At 37.2% G+C, this 21,303-nt stretch overlaps 1 protein-coding gene across 8 annotated transcripts in view; it reads right to left on the bottom strand.

Annotated features, from left to right (window-relative positions):
• The window catches only part of CEP192 (centrosomal protein 192), a 132,291-nt gene that overhangs the window by 22,856 nt on the left and 88,132 nt on the right, over positions 1-21,303 (bottom strand). For all 8 annotated transcript variants that reach the window (XM_032875816.1, XM_032875820.1, XM_032875814.1 and 5 more), the window contains 13 exons: positions 20,214-20,339; positions 19,870-20,013; positions 19,657-19,720; positions 18,877-19,016; positions 18,686-18,778; positions 18,011-18,129; positions 16,948-17,124; positions 12,926-13,016; positions 12,593-12,769; positions 9,368-9,628; positions 9,003-9,118; positions 7,256-7,365; positions 3,789-3,939 (listed from right to left, as the gene is read on the bottom strand). In XM_032875816.1, coding sequence (XP_032731707.1) covers positions 3,789-3,939; positions 7,256-7,365; positions 9,003-9,118; positions 9,368-9,628; positions 12,593-12,769; positions 12,926-13,016; positions 16,948-17,124; positions 18,011-18,129; positions 18,686-18,778; positions 18,877-19,016; positions 19,657-19,720; positions 19,870-20,013; positions 20,214-20,339 — 1,769 coding nt within the window. The remainder of the gene's footprint in view (positions 1-3,788; positions 3,940-7,255; positions 7,366-9,002; positions 9,119-9,367; positions 9,629-12,592; positions 12,770-12,925; positions 13,017-16,947; positions 17,125-18,010; positions 18,130-18,685; positions 18,779-18,876; positions 19,017-19,656; positions 19,721-19,869; positions 20,014-20,213; positions 20,340-21,303) is intronic.

The raw sequence follows: 21,303 nt of genomic DNA, 5'->3' as shown, positions 1-21,303 counted from the left end.
TTAAATTTTTTAAATTTATTTTCAGCGTAACAGTATTCATTGTTTTTGCACCACACCCAGTGCTCCATGCAATCCATGCCCTCTCCAATACCCACCACCTGGTTCCCCCAACCTCTCACCCTCTACCCCTTCAAAACCCTCAGATTGTTTTTCAGAGTCCATAGTCTCTCATGGTTCACCTCCCCTTCCAATTTCCCTCAACTCCCTTCTCCTCTCTAGTGAAATAAGTCAAGCAGAGAGAGTCAATTATCATATGGTTTCACTTATTTGTGGAGCATAACAAATAGCATGGAGGACAAGGGGAGTTAGAGAGGACATATAATTTTCTTTTTCTAAGGTGTTTCTGCCTGGTTTCGATATCAGGGTAATGCTGGCGTAATAAAAGAAGTCCTTCTTTCCTTTTATTTTTTGGAATAATTTGAGATACTAGCTTTAGTACAGTGAAGGGAATCATCAAAACAAAATGAAAATGCAACCTACTGAAACTACTTACAAATCATTTATCTGATAAAAGGTTAATATCCAGATGACAGAAGAACTTATACAACTCAGTACCAAAAAAAGGAAATAGCCGGATTTAAAAAATGGGCAGAGGACTTGAATAGACATTTTCCTAAAGAAGACATACAGATGACCAAGAGGCACATGAGAAGATGCTCAAAAAGAAAGAAAAGATGCTCAACATTACTAATCATCAAAACCACAGGAAATCACCTCACGCCTCTCAAACTGGCTATTATCAAGGACAACAAAAAGGTGCTAGCAAAGATGGAGAGCAAAGGGAACCCTTGTGCACTGCTGGTAGGAATGCAAACTGGTGAAGCCCCTATGGAAAATAATATGGAGGTTCCTCAAAAAATTGAAAGTAAAGGTACCATATGATCCAGCAATTCTACTCTGTTTATCCAAAGAAAATGAAAATACAAATCTGAAGAGATATATGCATCCCCACATTCACTGCAGCATTATTTAAAATAGCCAAAATATTGATGCAACCTATATCCTTGATAGATGAATGGATAAAGATGCGGTTTATATGCCCAGTGGAATATTAGTCATAAAAAAGAATGAAATCTAACCATTTGTGACAACATGCACCTAGAGGGTATTAAGCTAAGTGAAATAAGTCAGACAGAGAAAGACAAATACTAAATAATTTCACTTATATGTGGAATCTAAAATACAAAATGAATGAACAGACAAAACAGAAACAGACTCTTAGACACAGGAAACAAACTGTTGGTTTCAGGGGGTGGGAGAGGGGCTGGGAGTGGGTGAAACAGGTGAAGGGGATTAAGAGGTACAAACTTCTAGTTAAAAATTAAACAAATTATGGGGATGTAATAAACAGCTTAGGGAATACAGTCAATAATATTGTAATAACTTTGTATGGTGACAGATGGTAACTAGACTTATTGTGGGCACCATCTCATAATGCATAAAAATATCAAATCACTATGATGTACAACTGAAACTAAAAGGATATTGCATATGAGTTGTACTCTAATAAGGTTTTTGTTTTCCGTTTTTTGTTTTTTTAAATATAGGGAAGAAGGCAAGCTGGAATGAGATGGAGGCACTAGGTAGGTGTGTGAGCCCTCAGTTGGTGGCTGCAACTTCCAGAAAACTCTCAGCCAATACGAGTTGGCAACACTGTGCCAAGCAGACAGCCCATGTGATGAGAAGACTGGTTAAAACCAGGAGAACTGCGTAAATCCAAATATACTGAGGATATTGAAGCCAGGTTTCGCAGTACTGGAGATATCAGTGTAAACTCATGGTTTCAACATATTTATAAACGGATTTGGATACATGGGGATTTATATATAAATACATGTATTTCCTAGCTGTGACCACTGAGGGGTCCTAGAAGTAGTAACACCTGAAAAGCAACAGCACACTTACTACTCATATCCTGGTTTCTAATACTATTCTCTACCAAAAGGACTCAGGACTTCTATTCCAGGGCTGGGACAGGGAAAGTAAACATGAAACCTAGAATATCCATCGTGCAGTGAATAATGAGCCAGGTTAAGCGACCAAATGGTGACAGTAAAGGATTAATACTGAATCCAGCAGTCTGCCCTGATGTAAGTAAGTACATAAAAGAGGGTAAGGTAAATCTCTTCCTCATCATGAAAGACAACTAGAAAACGTAGAAACACAGAATTAGAAAATCACCATTTGGTAAATAAGACAATACTAACAGGATTCAGGCAATAATCATCACTGGGGTGCTACAAGTGTGAAAAGGAACATGATACTCATTATCTCTAAGGATCTCCCTTTAAGACATTCATTAACTATAGTGGAGAAACTGGCAGACATCATTTTAATTAAGCAATAAACACATTTCGAGTAATGGGACAAATCAGCATTGTTCATTACCTGAGAAGATGTACTGAGAAAACAAACAGCATCATTTCCATGGTGTGAGGGACATTTTACAAAGTAACTGGTCTATACTCTACAAAAACATCAAGGTCACTGGCAAGGAAACAGTTAGCAGCTTGCCTGCACCCTTTCCCCCTTTTTTACTAGGGAATGCCCAGGAAAAAAAGAAGGATGACTTGGTCAAATTCCCTGTGATCTTCCTAATGACATCTCCCAGCAAACACACTAATTTACTTTTCTAAGGAATGCTTATAAAAAGATATTCCTGGTCTGTCTAGTATTGGTTATGGTAAAGAAATCTGAAATTTATGAATTTATGTGGCACAGTTATTTGAAAAAATATCACATAAAGTATGTAATTACACAAGTATAAAATAGCTTTTGTAACTGAAATAGCTCCCCTTTTGTGTAAGCAATGGATAATCGCATGCACAACTTAGAGACCTCATGTTAAATTTGAACCAGAGTAGAGTATTTTTTTTTAATTTTTTAATTTTTCTATAAACATATAATGTATTATTAGCCCCAGGGGTACAGGTCTGTGAATCGCCAGGTTTACACACTTCACAGCACTCACCATAGCACATACCCTCCCCGATGTCCATAACCCCACCACCCTCACCCTAACCCCCTCCCCATCGGTCACCCTCAGTTTGTTTTGTGACAGTAAGAGTCAGAGTAGAGTATTAATGTTGCAAAAAGTGCCTAGGAAGCATCATTAGCAATCCCAATTTCCTCATGTTTTCATCTAAAATTATTACTAAAGCTTAGTTCTGGGTAATTGATTCTGTGGCTCTGGTTTGATGACGCAACCCTCTGTTCTTTCATGAAAGAGGACAGACTAAGGAAGTGTTCTATGTTGAAAAAGGATAAAGAAGACAGGCTAACTAGAAGTAAGGTGTGATCTCAGATTAGATTCAGAACCAAAGAGGAGATTTCTTGCTTATTTCTTTGATTCAAATACATAAAACTTTATTAGGGAACTGGGGGATTTGCATGGAATCTGTGGACTAGATCTTAGCACTTTAACAATACTAAGGTCCTAATTTTGATGGGTTTACTATAGCTATTTAGAAGAAGGTCTGTGTTTTCAGGAAACTTAGGACAACGTGGTCATTATACCCACAAATGATTCAGAAAAAAGTTATATATATACACATATAAAATAATAAGGTAAATGTGGTAAAATGTTAGCAACTGGGGAATCTCAATTGAGGCAGCATATATTCTATTTTTAAACTCGTCCATAAATTTGAAATTATTTCAACTTAAACTAAAATATAAAGATGAAATAAACATTTTGGGAGGCAAAAAAGTACAGAGAAAAGATCAGCTCTACTATGAATTAAATTATCTTGAAATCTGGTGAAAGATGTTTTGTTTGTCTGTTTTACCTTTTAGATTCTGAGTCAGCTTTGGAAGAAGACTGAAGGAATTCACTGCTAGACCTGGAATCTCTGAATTCTCCAATTACTGAAAGTATAATTTTACGCATGTTTCCATAAAAGAGCTGAATATCATTAGGCCGTTGGGGAAGATCATATACTGAAATAGAAAATAATGTTTGAAATACATGAATCTTCACATAATCACACCACAAAGTAACAGATAAACTTACACATTAACCACCACAGAATATTATTTTCTTAAGAAGGTTGAGGATGAGTGACAATTGATGTTTACCTCTACTGACTAGCATGAAATTATAGGCAGCTCAGGCTCTGGCCTTGAATTTGGCAACTCAACCTCTCTAAACCCTAGTCTCCTCAAGGATAAATATAAAGTAACAACTCATCTCAGGGGTTATTGTGAGCATTAGAGTATTAATATGCTTAAAACTCCATATGCAACAAGCTGACTGTGGGCCAGGTACTGTTCTAATCCCTTCGTGCATATTAATCTAGTCAGCCTTCACAACAACTCTTTGAGGTAGGTATATATTATCTCTACTTCAAGGATGAGGAATCTGAAGCACAAAGAGGTTAAGGATATACAATTTATAAGTGGTGGTCTCACAGACATTTAACTTTAGCAAATCTAGAAACCCGGAAATAATACTACTAAATTTGGCAGTTAATAAAATAGTGCTAGAGTTGAACATCTCTAGCTTAGTCCACCCAAATTTGTATATACAAGAAACTTTACAGAACATTCTTGTATTCCACATTTAAATAAAACATTAAGAGGGGAGCCTGGGTGGCTCAGTCAGTTAAGCCTCTATCTAACTCTTGTTCTCAGCTCAGATCTTGATCTCAGGGTCATGAGTTTAAGCCCCACATTGGGCTCCATGCTGGGCATGGAGTCTACTTAAAAAAAGTAATAATAATAAGCTGGACATTAAAAATTACACTTTTTATTTTTATTTTTTTAAAAAGACTTTATTTATTTATTTGACAGACAGAGATCACAAGTAGGCAGAGGAACAGGTAGAGAGAGAGGAGGAAGCAGGCTCCTCGCTGAGCAGAGAGCCCGATGCGGGGCTTGATCCCAGGACCCTGGAATCATGACCTAAGCGGAAGGCAGAGGCTTTAACCCACTGAGCCACCCAGGCGCCCCAAGAATTACATTTTTTAAATGAAAAAAATTTTAAAAGAACACACTAAGTGTAAATTGACATTTATAATAACCAAGATACTGGACTATAAAATTTAAATCAAGTACAAAAATATTTGCCGCAAATCGTATCATTTTGCAAAAGCAAGATTATAAATATCTGTAATGGTAATGTGTTCAAATAACCATGTAAAAAGTCAACTGCAACATTCTCACAGGTGATCTACTATACTAACCAATACAAGACAAAGTGGGATTGGTTCCTCCTTTCCTCTGGACAATAACTATACCATCTCAAGGAATCCAGTACTCTGGTGTCCCAAAGACCTACTTGAAGTCCCAACTCAACCCCATCTTAGATGGAAGTCTTGACAGGTTACTTGAGTTCTTGGTTGGGTTTGTCAACATGACCCTTAACATAACACATTTCTTGGATTTCTGTACATGCAAATCTCTTTGGACTATCCTTCCCCATTCTGGTCCCTACCTTCTGCATCTTGTCAATTTCTCATTCTTCAAGATACTTCAAGAGTCACCTCATTTTAAATGGGGTACCCTTTCTCTACATTCTCTAGATTCCTTTTTTTTTTTTAAGATTTTATTTATTTATTTGAAAGAATGCAGGAGGAGAGAGAACACAGAGGGGGAGGGAGAAGCAGACTCTCTGCTGAACAGTGAGTCCAATGTGGGACTTGATCCCAGGAACCTGAGATCATGATCTGAGCCAAAGGCAGACACTCAACCGAGCCATGGAGGCATCCCTATATTCTCCAGATTCCTAAACACACATCCATCATGGCCCTTTTCATACCACACATTAATCACCTGTCTTCCCCTCAGTCTGTAAGAACCTAAAGGGCAAGGACTGCATCTTTCACCTCTACAGTCTGGCACCCTCCACTCTCAGTACATGTCCATTCAATCAATAAATGAAATGTTGCCAAATCATGCAACTGTGCCAACTTCTGAACCACCAAACACTCATCTACCTACTTTTAATCACAGTATTCAGGACTGTTGTAGTATGTTACTAAGTGCTTCTGTCTACAAAGTATAATTCAGTTTAACTCCTTTATTTATTGAGATCTTTCTTACGATGAAGGGAGGAGGAAGGTAAAGCTCAGAGGAGATAAAGTGACAGACATGGCTTTAAACTGTTTCAATTCCAAATCCAAGGTTCTTTCCATATTCGGCTCCCTTAACACACTGCTGACAAGATTCATTTCAAATTTTTTCACTTTTTTTTTTAACTAATCCACCCGTACCTTCCCTTTGAGTAGATGATCTAGACTCCTAATTACCAAAAAGATCACAGACTATTCTACATCACCTCTACATAGGCATAAATATCCCTTTATCATTTCATATTTTAGAAGTAATATATATTTTACCATTAAAAGACTAAGTAACAAAAATGGGGGGGGGGGGGAACCACTACCACCTGAAATCCTACTACCAGAACATAACCACTGTCAATAGTTGGTGTGTATACTCCTGCAATTTTACCTACATAGCTGTATACAGACACATTAAATTATTTTTACCATGAGATCTTAATATGTAAACTTTAAAACAGTTTTTCTTAATTAATGAAGAGATTTCTCTTGTCATTTAATATAGAATCATATTGTTTTAACAGCTTCAACATATTCTATTACATAATTAAATAATGCCCTATTCTTGGACATTTAAGTTACTTCTGATTTCCTGCTGTTATGAACAACACTGTGGCAAAAATCTGTCCATTTTTACACAATTTGTATGTCTCAGTACATATATTTTTTAACAGTAATAAACACCATTAGATGCTTAAATGATTCAGCTCAAATACAGCTAAAAATCTAGGTTGGAATTATTCCACAGCTGTCTATTTTAGATTTTTTTCCCCACTGTCACATCCTCCTCCATATATTGCACAGCAGACACAGAAATCACAAAATGAGTTCAAGTTTGCAATCATTAAACCTTAAATAGTAATTACTTTGAGTTTAATAATGACCATTCTCCTCCAGTTTATAAGTCTATCCATAGAATAGGTGCCATAATACATTAATAATATCCAACATTTATAAAGCAAAGCTCTCTCATTTTATTTTCACAATTCCTTATGGATGAGAAGTTAGGTATTATAGCTCTCATTTCCAAAAAAAGGAAACGAGCTCAGTGACGTCCAGAGTCATACAGCAGAAATGGGGCTCAAACTCAGCCTGACTCCATAATCTAATACTCCTTCACCCTATAACACATCACCGGACCCAGATAAATCTTTTGAGTCATTTGTAGTAGTTAGACATGTTGAAATTCTTACCTTCAGTTACTAGTAACTCATCCTGAAATTTTTCCGCAAAATCAACGTGCTGCAGCACACTATGTTCTGGAAGTACTTGTTCTATAATCCCTGGTTTATGAGATAGGGCTCTGCCAATAGAGATTTTTATTCAAAAATGATTTTACATAAATTAGATTTTCATTAGTGTATTTGGCAAATCTCACAAACAGCATGCATAATGCATTGGTATATAGATCTCATGTCTTAAATCCTAATATAAGTAATTTTTAAAAGAAAACCTATTTTGGAAGTTCCTTTCAAAGTTATACACGGTAGTACAGTCATCACTTTCAGTGAAATATTAACATTAAAACAAGAGCTCCCTAAAATGAGGGTAGAAAGAAGAGTAAAATTAGTTTCTTTTCAGGTCTTACATTTTCAATATTTGTATGAATTTGATCATAGTTAGAAATCTGTCTCAGAAAAAAAAAGAATATGGAAAGAACATGATATAAGTAAGAGTTGTCAGAGAGAGACGTTTAAATTGCCATGTGACTGTATTTTACCTGACCTCTTCTAAAGAATCTCTGAGGTAAGAGAACAGAAATGTAAATTTCTCTGTAATACTCAGATGTTCACAAACAAAAAAAATCTCATTACTATGTATATGTGGCAAAGAGGAGTTCTAAAACAATATGCTCATTTTTATATCCCAGTAGAGATAAAGGGGGAAAAAACCTCAAACCTGTAATTTAATTTCTCCAAATGCCAGTTTCTATATTTAAAATACTTAATTGAGAAACAAAACCAGGTTCAAGGTTGAGCTCTTTACATTGGGTCTATTCTAACATCATGTAGCTACCTATCATTCAAGTCTCTTTTTAAAGGGTCCAACAATCCTCAACAGATTAAAAATAAAACGATTTCCTAAATTATGTATCAAAATAACACAAAGCAGAGCACAAAGGGCTGGATGAAGGAAAGACTGGTATACTCATGTAACACTCTCCTACTGGGAGTGAATGATTTCCTACTGACAGATGAAATGTTGTGAGCTTCACTTATTTTATATTCAGGCCCTGTAGGCTAGGAAATAAAATTTTATAATGCAAGAACTCTTGAATTCACCATGCAAAAAGTTACCTATGTTTAAATCACACCTAAATCTAAATGTCTAAATTTGATATTTTCGTGTATTAAAGAATATTTAGAAGTACCAAATTTTCTAGAAGCACACGCGTTAAGCTAGTCAAGTTAAATACCCTTTTTAAGGGTATTTCTAAGTACAACTTTCTAAGTACAACTTATTCCTTTTCTAAGTACAACTTAGAAAAGTACAACATTTCTAAGTACAACTTAATCCTTTCAAATAATTCACAACACTCCCAGAAATACTACAAATAAGTAAGGTGTGCTTATACACAATATATTCTTTCAGTAGTTCCTAAATCTGTCCTAAAATTGACCTATCATCATTAGGAACACCATCCTATTATGAAGTCTAAGGTTCCTATTTGCGTAAAGGAGAAGAAGCACAATATATATGTCTAGAAAAGAAGGCATAATGCAAATATGGCAGATGGGTTTCCTACACGCATTTCTTCCTCATAAATTAGACTATCATAGTGGACTATCAGCTGTACAAATTTTACCAAGATTTTTTTCAGCCACTGGTTTACTAATAAGTAGCTGAGCATGTTCTATAACTTTCAAATCCCAAACCATTTTTAAGCTTTCATTATTTCTACTGAAGAGTTTCCAACATCATCTAAGATAAATAACCTACCTTCGATACTGCTGTCTTGAAATTTCATCGCCACCAAAGAAGTATATAGTTGACAGTTCTGTTGTGGTTGTATAATTGCTCTCCCTGACTGATGGATTATATATTATAGTAACATCCTGATGCCAAGGAAAAAAAAATCATGAGTGAATATTAAATATTTTTCTTAAGTCATTTCATTGTGAGTTAACTATCATATAAGCCTAAACAGTCAATACACATGGATGCACATGACAGAATTTCTAGGAAGATCAGGTATTCCCATTCCTTCATTACTCTCAAATACTAGTTTTTAGCCATAAAATACATAATTCTTAATTTAACCTAAAAATGAGTCCAATATTTTTAGTGCAGAGACTTATACTTACTTCTCGTGATTTTTCTTTGAGCACAAATTTATCTGGAAAAATCCTTAAAACTTTAGGATCCAGCAAAACTTTTTTCTGAGAATCCTTAAAACCTACTGCTTTAACAAAAGCTGCCCGAGAGCCAGTGTTATGAACAGAAAAAACAATTCTACTCTCTTTGCCAGGTATTAAGTCATTCACTGTTACCATGTAACTGTCAGATAACTTTTTAACATCTTCCAAAATAAGATTACTTGTTCCTCCATATCCAGACAAAGGTATCTATAAGCAGAAAATACATATATCCAAAATTATTTTTTATGTAAGCAGAAAGAAGATTAAATTATAGACAGGAAAAAAAAAAAACCCCTCACAATATTATTTTTTGTGTATTTTGGCTAGTTACCTCAATTCCAGTCCAGCATTATATTAAAGAACTTCTCTTAGGACAAAAACAAATCAAAGAGTTGCAAAATTATTTACCTTCCAATTTTTAGGTATGCTAAATTATTTCATTGTTATACAAGCCAAGCTTAGATGATTAAGGAATAAAAGATTAGTATAGATAAACTTGCTTAAGAAGCGTTTAGGGTGAAACATACTGATGTCTGTAATTTACTTTGAAATCCTTAAAAAAAAGAGACAAATTGATGGATGGTGAGATATGTGATCAAAGAAATACAGCAAAATGTTAACTGTAGAATCTAAGTGGTAGGGTATGTGAGGGTTCACCATATAATTCTTCCAACTTCCCAATAATTATCAATTTTGAAAATGAAATGTGTTAGTGAAACAAAATCTATTGTTCTATACTCCTGTTAGCTTTTGATCTACCAGCATGAGAAAAGAAGTGTGCCAAAGGGACCGAACAGAAGCCAAGAACTCAACTCCCAGAGGACAGAACCCTTGGTAGCCAGAATGCAGACTAGAGGCAGGCTTTAGGGGCCAACCAGTGTGGTCTCTAAGCCAGGCTGCTTCCACAGGGTTCGGCACTATCAGGAAACAAGGATTCAAGAATAAAGACTATAAATAAAAATGTAAGAAAATAGATATGGTGCTGGAAAACAAACTTTCCATATCCTTTAAAATGCACTCCTTTAAGTGGCACCTGGATGGCTCGGTTTATTAAGCATCCAACTATTTTGGCTCAGGTCATGATCTGAGGATCCTGGGATGGAGCTCCTAGCTCAGCAGGAGCCTGCCTGAGATCCTCTCTCTCCTGTTCCCTCTCCCAGCTCACACACACATGTGCTCTCTCTCTATATAAAATAAATAAACAGGAGTACATGGGTAGCTCAGTCAGTTAAGTGTCTGCCTTTGGCTCAGGTCGTGATCTCTGGGTCCTGAGATTGAGCCCAGAATCTCTCTCTAATAAATAAATAAATAAATAAAATCTTTAATAAAATAATCTTCAAAAAATGCACTCCTCGGGCACAGTGGTTTAGTGGCTCAGTGGTTTAAAGCCTCTGCCTTCGGCTCAGGTCATTATCCCAGGGTCCTGGGATCAAGCCCCATATTGGGAATCTCTGCTCAGCAGGGAGCCTGCTTCCCCTTCTCTCTTTCTCTGCCTACCTCTCTGCCTACTTGTGATCTCTGTCAAACAAATAAATAAAAAATCTTTTAAAAAAAAATGCACTCCTTTAAAAGTGATCTATCATTCCTAATTATTAAACTGTGTTTCAGAGGTGCCTGGATGGCTCAGTTGATTAAAAGTCTGCCATCTGCTCAGATCCTGGTCTTGGGGTCCTGCAAGAACCTGCTCAGGCTCCCCGCTCAGAGGGGAGTCTGCCTCTTCCTCCCCTTCTGCCCCTTCCCCCCCATCCACGCGCTCTCTCTCTCTCTCAAATAAATAAATAAAATCTTTTAAAAAATAAAATAAAATGTGTTCCAAAGAATGTCTTGCAAACTTGAAAATATCAATAGCTTATTTTGAGTTGTGTTATACACTTAAATTAATGTTTTGAAAAATTAAATTGGGGACCTCATAAATTGGTATTGGCTTGCCCATGTAGTCCTCTCCACAAACCACCTGATTCTGACTTGAAACCAGACCATCAGGTTGTAGTACTCTGGCACTGTGTCCTTGACTCATGTAGAAGGATGTTCTTCCTAAAGACAACACTTACATGTTTTTTTTTTTTTTTTAATTAAGTAAACCCTACCCCCAACGTGGGTCTAAAACTCAGAATCCCAAGATCAAGAGTCACATGCTCTACTGAATGAGCCAGCCAGGCACCTGACCACTTACATCTTTACACAATTTTGCCCACCACAGCTCATGGGGCCAAAGTGAGCGCTCCACAGAGAATATGTCAACCTTCAGCATCAAAAAAAGCTAGATTTGCCATAGAGATCTACTGTTTTAAAAAACCATTTCAGGGGTGCCTGGGTGGCTCAGTAAGTGAAGCATCCAGCTCTTAATTTTGGCTCAGGTCATGATCTCAGGGTCGTAAGATCGAGCCCTGTGTTGGGATTCTTTCTCTCTCTCCTGCTGTCCCTCCTCCTATCCTCACTCACTGTTCAGTCTCTCTCTCTCAAAAAACAAACAAACAAGCAAAAAAACAACCTTTTAAACACTGCTAATCTTGTAATTCATTACATTCCTTCTCTAGCACTAGAAAATGGACCAACGTTTTAGTTCCAACCCCACAGCCAAAAACCGGGTCATTTTAAGGTACGCATTTTTATGGAGTACACTATGTTTGATTACCCTGTCCTTCTTTCCTTTTCTCAATGATATACCAACTTCATCTCTCACTGCTCTAAATAAATCTAAAGAAATGAGTTGAAATCCTTTTTAAAAATTATGTTGGGAAGAAACAAAATATAAAAAGCTCTCGTCTTTGTATCCCTAGTTCCGGATGAGTCTAGTAAATGGTGTCAATAGATATGTTGCTGAATTGAAAGAAAACAATTTACTTGGAAAGGTAGTATATTAAACAATTTGATCTGGTTTTACAAAAAAATGTGTTCCTGTTGGGTACACTTCAAAATTCTCAAGCTGAAATGAAACTTAAAGGCACAAGAAGAGATGGTTTCCTATAGGAATACTAAGGAGACTACTCTCATAACACAACACTTGTACAAAGTACATTAATTACTTCGTAACTTGTTTGTAAAGCAAGGCAATCACCTATTCTGACTTACAAAAAGCAAAGTATACATAATTTACCAATATTAAACTAATAGTTACAACATGTAAGAAACTCCAAGGGAGGAAAAAAAAAAGCAATAAAATCATATTACCGTGAACTTAATGCCTGGTAGTGATCGAATTCCCAGTTGTTTAATTTCTAGTTTAGCCAACATACAAGATAATCGAGTAGGTGCAAATAACACAGAGATGTGAATGTCTTCTTTTGGACGCATTCTGATCTCACAGTTACTGGTTAGTCGTTCTTCTGAGCCAAAAGTGTGCTGAAGCTATAATTTAAAACAATCACTGCATACAACAAAAGCAGGAGTCCAGATAAAACTATCATCAACCAACCCAAAGCTTCAAAGATGAAGCACCACCCAATGGTCTGCACATGTGAGTGGTCTAAAAGAACATGGAACAGCACCAGGCACTCGACCAACCTGAAAGCAGTCCTGGTCTTGTCCTCTAATGAGCAGTCGCAGATGTTGGGTTGTAGATGTACAATTATTGCGTAAAGCTAGCTTCTGAAGCCTAAAAACAATTACACATTGTAAATGTAGTTTCCCTCCATGGATACTGCTACAACTATAAAACCAAAGCCAATTAAAACCGACTGCAATGTTTAGAGATGGGCTGGATTACATACACTACTTTATTAGCAGCCTGGAAAGGTATCTCCACAGTCCTAAGATGCCACATTTCTGAAAACATACTCAAAACATTTCTCTTTGTCAAAGAAGCTCTTTGGGTTTAATCATTCTCCTATTATAGCTCCTTAGCGGACCTTGTTATTTACACTACACATAGAAGCCTTAGCTGTCTTGTAAAACAATCAAATGAAAAACCAGATTAACAAATTCATTAAGTCGCTAAGTCAATACTATGCTTAGCTTGAATTCCTAGCTTTCATACGAACAGAGTCCTAGGCACACCACTTAGACGTTTCACTCTAAGAGCCTCATTTGCACAAATTAGTCTTTTAAACAGTACACTGAATTAACCATACTTTTAAAACATTGTGATATGCAAGTACAATAGACTATGAATAACAGCTGGCTAGTGGTTTAAAAAAAAAAACAAAACTCCCTCAATCTTTGAAAATACATGAATCCTCTTCATTGGGAGAATAGAAAATCATTAGTAAGTCTCCATTTTATTCAAATTCTGAATAATGGCAGTTACATTATTTAAACTGTGATCTATGTCTTGTCCAACTTGGGATAAAGGGGAAAGGGTACTAAGCTTAACCTCAGAATAAAATGCAAGACCTTCTGCTATCAGCATACCCAAGAAAAACATTCATACTGACTAGGAGAGATTTACTGAAAAAAATAATTCTTTAAAAGCTTTTATGTTTTATCTCTTTTTAAAGAAACATGGTTATCATTTTCAAGTAGTAGAGTTACCAATCTGGGGAAAGGGGAGTTCAGTTTCTAGTTTTAAAAAGGAACTACACAAAATAAAAAAGGGTTAACTTCTTTATATATAGGGTCCACACAAATTAGTAAGAAAAAAATACTAAATCCTAACCAACAAATAACCAAAGTATAGATGCAGACTTATGAGAGAGAAACTAGAATGAATGACTGAATGAATGAATATATGGAAAAATGCAGACCTTCAAAAATCCAAAAACACTGGAATGAAATACCACTTTGGACCACTTTACCCTTAGAAAATATAATTTTATTAATTATCATTTCTATCTATAACTGAGGCAAAACGCATTACTCAATGAGAACACTGTGCCCCCACATTATACATGAATTTTTTCCTCTTTACTCTAGAAGAGCTCCCTTCAAATCTCCATTTTGCAACAAGCACCTTCCTCCACAAAGACAGGCAGAGAACAGGCAAGTACCACATCAGAAGGGCACCTAGTAGGCACCAGCGTCTCCCACCCTTTGTTTCTGAGTCCTCTCCTAGCACCCACTGGGTCACAGCCCTCTGACTGTTTCCTAGGACATTTCTAATGGACAGAAAATGATCTCTTTCTAAGCAGACAGTACACCACTTCATCATAAACTCTGCTGCAACATCCTTACAAAGGATCTATCCTTTGTAAGATAGATCCAAAGGATCTATTGCTTTCAACAAGACCACTTTCAGCCATCATGTGGCGTAGCATCCAAGGACTAAGGTAGTCTCCTTTTCATATGACTGGCAAGCTCCTCCAGGCTGAGTTAAGACACCTAATCAACTATAAACAGGGGACATGACAGCTCTTCAGGTCAATTCCCTGTGCTGGCATGGGGCTTACACTTATATCTGTTGGATTAGAAGGTGGACCATGAATCTCCATGAGGAAGGGAATTTGAGAAATAAAAGAGGACAGCCTGAAGTCCCTTCACTCAGGAGAGAGCCAGAGAAAAAATGCCACTGACAAGTCTAGAAGTATGCATAAGACAGTGCCCCCATTTTCAACCTCACTAATGGAATTTCTTATATGAAAAAAAAATAAAAAAAGTTTAGCACACATTAATTTTGTTTCACATGAGCTGTAAGATTTTAGGATGTTACAGCATCTGGAGCAGCTAGATTTTAAGAGCAGCCATTTCTACCACATTAATCATTTGCTACAAATTTTAACAGAAGGCAGTGAATTCTGTCAAAAACAACACAAGGATGATGATGACTCTTACTGAGCTCTCTTCTGCCTTTGATTAAAGGAAAGAGCAATAATAGAATAAGCTGTCTGTCAACAGAGACACATAGTAACTGATGCTTGCCAGAGTCTGCACTGTCATAATGCCTATGGTTGCCAGGGCGTACTGGAAAGTGATTTTCCACTTCCTTTTACTTAGACATCAATGGCTGATCTGAACAGTTAAGTTATTTCAGCCACCTTCAATAGCACAGAACTTTAAGGTCTCAATCACTATTTGTCTATATATTGGAGCAGACCAAAAATTAATGTTTCAAGGAAAAATCTGGCATACAGACGCTGTACAGGTTCAACTGTACAAAACTGGAAAAGCCTTCTATAGAGAAACAGGCCCTTGTTCAGCCTTTCCTTTCAATGTGTATTCCTTCTTAACTGCTGCAAAAAGCATATGACATAAGAACACAGGAGCTAACTGAAGAGGGCACAGTACTTCAGGATTTTTCAAAGGTCTAGCTGAGAGAATCTTTACTGAGAGCTGCTTCAAGAATACACAGCCCACCATTCTTCTAGGGGCCTAAGCTGTCTCAAACAAGCCACCACATGCTTCAGTACCCAGAAAACGTCGTTAGCTGAGTGTTCCCATGTGACGCGTCTGGACTGGACTGAGCACCTCAAAGGGGGAGCATCCTCACAGGAGTATTTGCTGTGAAACTGTTTTACTTTGAGACTCACTATATGTATGGATTTCTCTTTAAAAGGATCCTGGAGGAAATGCCTTAAGTCTATAGCAGGAACAGCCACACTCCTCACACAGTAACTGGCTTGTTCTTAACCTCTGAACACTGTGCCTTGTTTCAGGATGATGGGGGAGGAGTCAGAACTGAACACAAGACCCACGTCAAGGCAAGCGTACAGGGTTTGCAGGTGAACCTTTGGACACTACCTTTATGGTGACCACGTCTCATTTTCCCACAGCCGTCCGCCCTCAGCTCTTTTTATCTTACTGTATCCTTTTGAAAGCTGCTTTTGGAACAAGACAAGGTACGTATGACTACACGGGTGGTTAAGCAGATGTATGAACTCTATAAAGTAAGGCGGTTCAACTAGATCCTTTGTGCGTTGACAAAACGGATTTTAAAGAAGATTCAGCCAAAAGTTTCTGATCTCTCAGGTGCAAAAAAAAATGTATGGGGAAAAAAAAAAAGGTACTGCGTTTTAGATCAAACACAAAAATACAAAGTATGAAAGAGGAAACACTGAGGTTTAATAATTACTAGGTTATTACTTGGTATATATGAGGTTGGTAAAAAATTTTTAGCTATGTTACCAAGCTTATGAAGGGAAAAAATATTACCATACTACATATTATATACCAATTTATTAATTCAGAGTTCATATTCAAAATGCATAATCAAAGTACACATAAAAATAAGATCCAAGATGTAATTCACATAAAGCTATGACAGAATATATCTGCTCTATTAAAGGCTCCCTACACTCTTTAAAGTACGAAGTATTCACCAACTACTTTGTGAACTCCTTAAGCAGAATGCCAGGTCTCTGATTATTTTTCCTTCCTACCTTTCCATACGGCTTTCCAGAGAAGGAACAAAGAAACTCTTAATAGCCTAAATTTGGTAATCAGCAGAGAAAAGAGCTAAAGAAAACTGAAATGTATTTTTCTGGACTGCAGAGGTCAAAATTTTAATGAAAACATCTGCATTTATGATAGGAAGATAAGACAGCTTTATTTCAACTCTAAAAACATGAACGTGGTCAAAATTATTACAGCAGAGACTAACACTAGGTGCTAACAGCAGAATCTCCACGTGCAGAGGCTGCTATGCACATACTTACTGAGTTCTACCGAGAGGAACACCCCCCCAGGCCAGAAATTGCTTGTTGGACAAAATCGCTGGAACATCTGAGCAGCAAGAGCCAGGTGCCAGAGGTTTATCTCCCGAAGAAACTACTTCACCTTTTAACACCACTTCATACTGAGGTCCGAATGGCTGCACGAATATTTTCAGGATCCTAACAAAGAAAACCATCTAAGTTCAATGTCCAGAATTCAATTCTACTGGCATCTATTCCCCACACGCTTCCTCTGTCCCAAGAGACTGAATGGGTGCTGAGGATACAAGGACATTCCCACCCTGAGCTTGTATTCCAGAGAGGAACAGACAAGGAAAGAGACAGTCACAACCTCTACATAATGGGAGAGGGGACGTTCATGGGGCCGTAGGAATATTACCAACTACTATTAATGAGGCGTTTGAGAAGAGTTGAGGAAACCTTCTTAGATGAAAGAATTAACCCAGTGATGTTGTAGGCGCACGTTCCAGAGACAAGCAGTCCCATCTGTGCAGGCCAGCTCTTCTCCATAAGGTCACAGGGGCAGACTGAGCACACTAAAGCATTCTACAACCCAGGTGGAGGACAGGCCATTATGTCTCAGGACAACATACTTCTAAGCTCTGTTTACCAAGCAAGTTCAAATACTAAGGACAATGGCGCTCTGCCCACTATCAGGTAATATTCACTTATGATTTGGGCACCAAAATGTCACAAGACTGGGGAAGGGGTGGTAGGTGGGGAAGCACCTTTAACAACTGGCAATGGTTCCCTTGGAGAGCAAGGAAAGGTTAAAGAGAAACATCAAGACTGACATTTTGTTATTTACTTTTGTCAGAATATATTTGAAAAATAGTAATTTCTTAATTTCTAGTCAGCTGGTTTAAAAGAGAGTTTTAGTAAACAAAAAGAAGAAAATCTGAGGCAAAAAAGAGGGTAAAGAGAACTATACTATCTATTAGGTGTGATAAAACATGTACTCTATCACTCAGGCTGTGTGGACTGAAGCACATGGCTATTTTGAGAGAAGAGTAAAAACTTGTCATTATAAAGAATTTTTTATTACCTTTCCTCACAGGCTTTGGGGTCCTTTGGAGTAAAGGTAACTATAACTTCGTGTTCTTCTCCAGGTTTAAGGAATAGATTCTCTGGATCCACTGAAAAGTGACTTCCTTGATCTGGGATCTAAATATTTATACAATTATAACTAAATGCCGACTTGGGCAAATACGGCTTTTACTCAGTTACTCTCATTTTTCATTTACTCTGACAGGTTATTTTTCCCTTTTGTCTTGTCTGTCACTGCCCCACCTTGTCTTATTCTCTTGGAAAGGGCGCTTTCTCTTCCATAACAAACTTCATCTCCCATTCCATGACATCCCAAGAGATTCCTGTCACTGATACCCTCTTGCTCACTGACCCGTTTCAGAACTGAAGTCTACATATGTGATCACTCTCCTCCAATTCCACCTATCCACTAGGATAACACATACGTTTTTCCAGAACTAATCTAGAACTTGGTTCTTATACATAAAACAGCAGATGTCAAAGTTACAGTACCCCACCATCTATTTCATACTAGTGTAGCCCCCAGCTTTTAAAGCACTCACACGCGTTCTTCCATTTGATCCCCATGGCACTCTGCCAACGGAGGCAGCTGAGCAGCCTTCAGAATGTGAGGAGATACAATCTCAGAGTCTGAGGAAATACTATGTCATAGCATTCTGACACAAATCCTTACCTTGATGTCTAAGTGAACATCAATGTTCCCCGCATTTTTCAAAGGTAAGTGCTGCTTTGTTGAGGAAGCCACACTGGCAAACAAGTGCATAGTCTGGAGGATGGGGTAAAACCGACATTTTAAATAATGTCACAATTAGAATGAAATCAACCTGAACATAAAATCATGGCAACGAGAAGAGTTTAGGGTACCTGTAAGTCTTTTGGAGCATGTATCCTAGCTATTCCTGTTCTTGCTTGAAGACCAATACTTTTAATGACTGGAGTAGGGTTTGGGCTGTCAACTTCTATATCGACTCTTGCCAAGAACTCTTCTGCTGAGTCTAAAATCTCTGTAAAAGTTCATTCTTTCAGTTCAGAGACCAGAGAGGTATTTTATTCTAAGTGCCTCCTGTGGTCCAACTTTATCCTCTCAGGGGTCACAAAAAATTCTAAGCAAGATGTCTTTCTGTTCCTTCCTTTTTTTAAAAGATTTTATTTATTTATTTGCAGACAGAGATCACAAGCAGGCAGAGAGGCAGGCAGAGAAAGTGGGGTGGGGGAGGGAAGCAGATTCCCTGCTGAGCAGAGAGCCCGATATGGGGCTTGATCTCAGGACCCTGAGATCATGACCTGAGCCGAAGGCAGAGGCTTAACCCACTGAGCCACCCAGGTGCCCCTCTGTTCCTTCTTAAAGGAACAGAAATGAGTGGAAGGGAAAGGAGAGAAAGAAAGAAACATCCAACTGGTAGATGTGATAAAATCAGTGAACAGAAAAGATCCCAAAAAGTTTTCAGTGGTACTTACGGGGGTTACCCATACGTGGGTTTGACCCAAAACAACATGCATGCTCTCTGCCCCATTTTAAAAACAACATAAAATATTTGACAAATTACTCAAAGTATTCATATTTATTGATGGAGGAAATATGCCTCAACTTTGTGGTTTATTTAGCCAGAGTAAAGCAATTCCCAAAAAACATACACATGATACCTGAAGAAGTGATCCGTTTCTTTGGACTATGGAAAAGAACCCAAATTATCAGAAATTCTGGATCCTGTAAAATAAAATAAAATAAAATAAAATAAAATAAAATAAAATAAAATAAAACAAAATAAATTTACATTATAGCATTAAGATTTAAGTCTTAATGAAAGATAAGCTATCTGAAACCTTAACTTCCTCTTTAATTCTAAGCCATCTTACCTGTCCGTCATAAGCGGCAGGCATCATGTGGTTGACCACAGAAGGAGCTGCCAGCTGAGCGATCACGTCGGCATATGGAGCAGCTTTCAAAGAAGCATGGATGGGTGCCTTGGAAAACGTGAAGCAGCGCCAGGCTATGGCATTCTGTTCAGAAATAGAAGAATCAGTTTCAATAAAGCCAACAGTACAATGTTGGTGTGATGTTAAATGTTAAATCTGTTGACAGAATCCTTAATCAAAAAATTTACTTCCGTAAGAAAAATTAATCAAGAATGATATCAGGAGTGTCTACAATGCCAAATAAATGTGCTCTGTAAAGTTTCTTATTGTATGTTCGTACTTACAGCATTAATAACAAGTCTGATTGGCACAGTGGCATGAGTCTTGTTTATCAATTTTAATGGCAGAGCCTTCCAGCCACCATAAGTCAAGTCGCCAAAATCAAGAACATCTTTCTTTTCTGTTTCTACCTAATTACGAAAGAAAATACTGATTTCTAAAAAGCAATAAATCAATATATACCACAGCTTATATTCATGTCACTACTCTTTACAGCCACAAATAGTCAGCATTAAATGTAAACTTACTTAAGTTTCCCTAGGCCATTTACAGCTGCTATTTTCTATAAAAATAAACATTAAGGGTTTTTTTTGAGGTAGTCTATGTATCCAAATATAAACTATAGAACAAAGCTATACGTTTGTTGTTGCTACTTTGAAATGACTGTTAGATCTTAAGACAAACTGACAATTTTATAAAATATATAAGCTTCCCTTCAAAAAGCTATGAGCTTATTATTATACAATTTTAACTTCTCAATTGCCTTCTAAATATATGTTGACATTTTCAGATTTAATCCAAATTTCTGACAAAACTGAAAATGTTTAAAATGATATCAAAATAGACATATCAAAAGTTTAAAATGAGTGCCTGTCATCATGACAGATGACTTCTTTAAACACTGGAGAACAACCTAACATAGACACCTCACACCCACATGTGTAGACATGTTGGATAATATTTAAAATATACATAAATTTCTTTAGCCTGGTCAAATGCAAAAGGAAATCAAAAACAGACATGGAAAAACAAATGGGAGCTGACTTCCATGAAGGCCTGGAATCAACCTGTTCCCAAGGTAGTTGAGTTTCAACACCCTCCTGAGAACAGAAGGTAGGACTCTGAGCTTGTTATGGGCAGGGTGAGGCTGGGATGGAATTTGAGCTCCCCGCATCAAATGCAGAGTTTCAAAGAAGTGTCCTTTTTATGAAAAGGGACTTGGAAAAATTCTGTTTACATGTCTGAGGTGATATCAGGGAAGTTTGTCCAGAGATGGGTGGGTGTTAGAAGATCATTTGTAGGAAAGTAAAACCCCAGGCCTATACCACACTAGGCATGGGAGCTCCAAGCTGAAAATCAATGAAACCTTTAGAG

Source organism: Lontra canadensis, unplaced genomic scaffold (assembly GCF_010015895.1).
Source record: "Lontra canadensis isolate GAN:19392208 unplaced genomic scaffold, GSC_riverotter_1.0 scaffold57, whole genome shotgun sequence".
Classification (NCBI taxonomy): domain Eukaryota; kingdom Metazoa; phylum Chordata; class Mammalia; order Carnivora; family Mustelidae; genus Lontra; species Lontra canadensis.
Note: the sequence above shows the minus strand (reverse complement) of the source record. Positions and strands in the feature narration are given on the sequence as shown.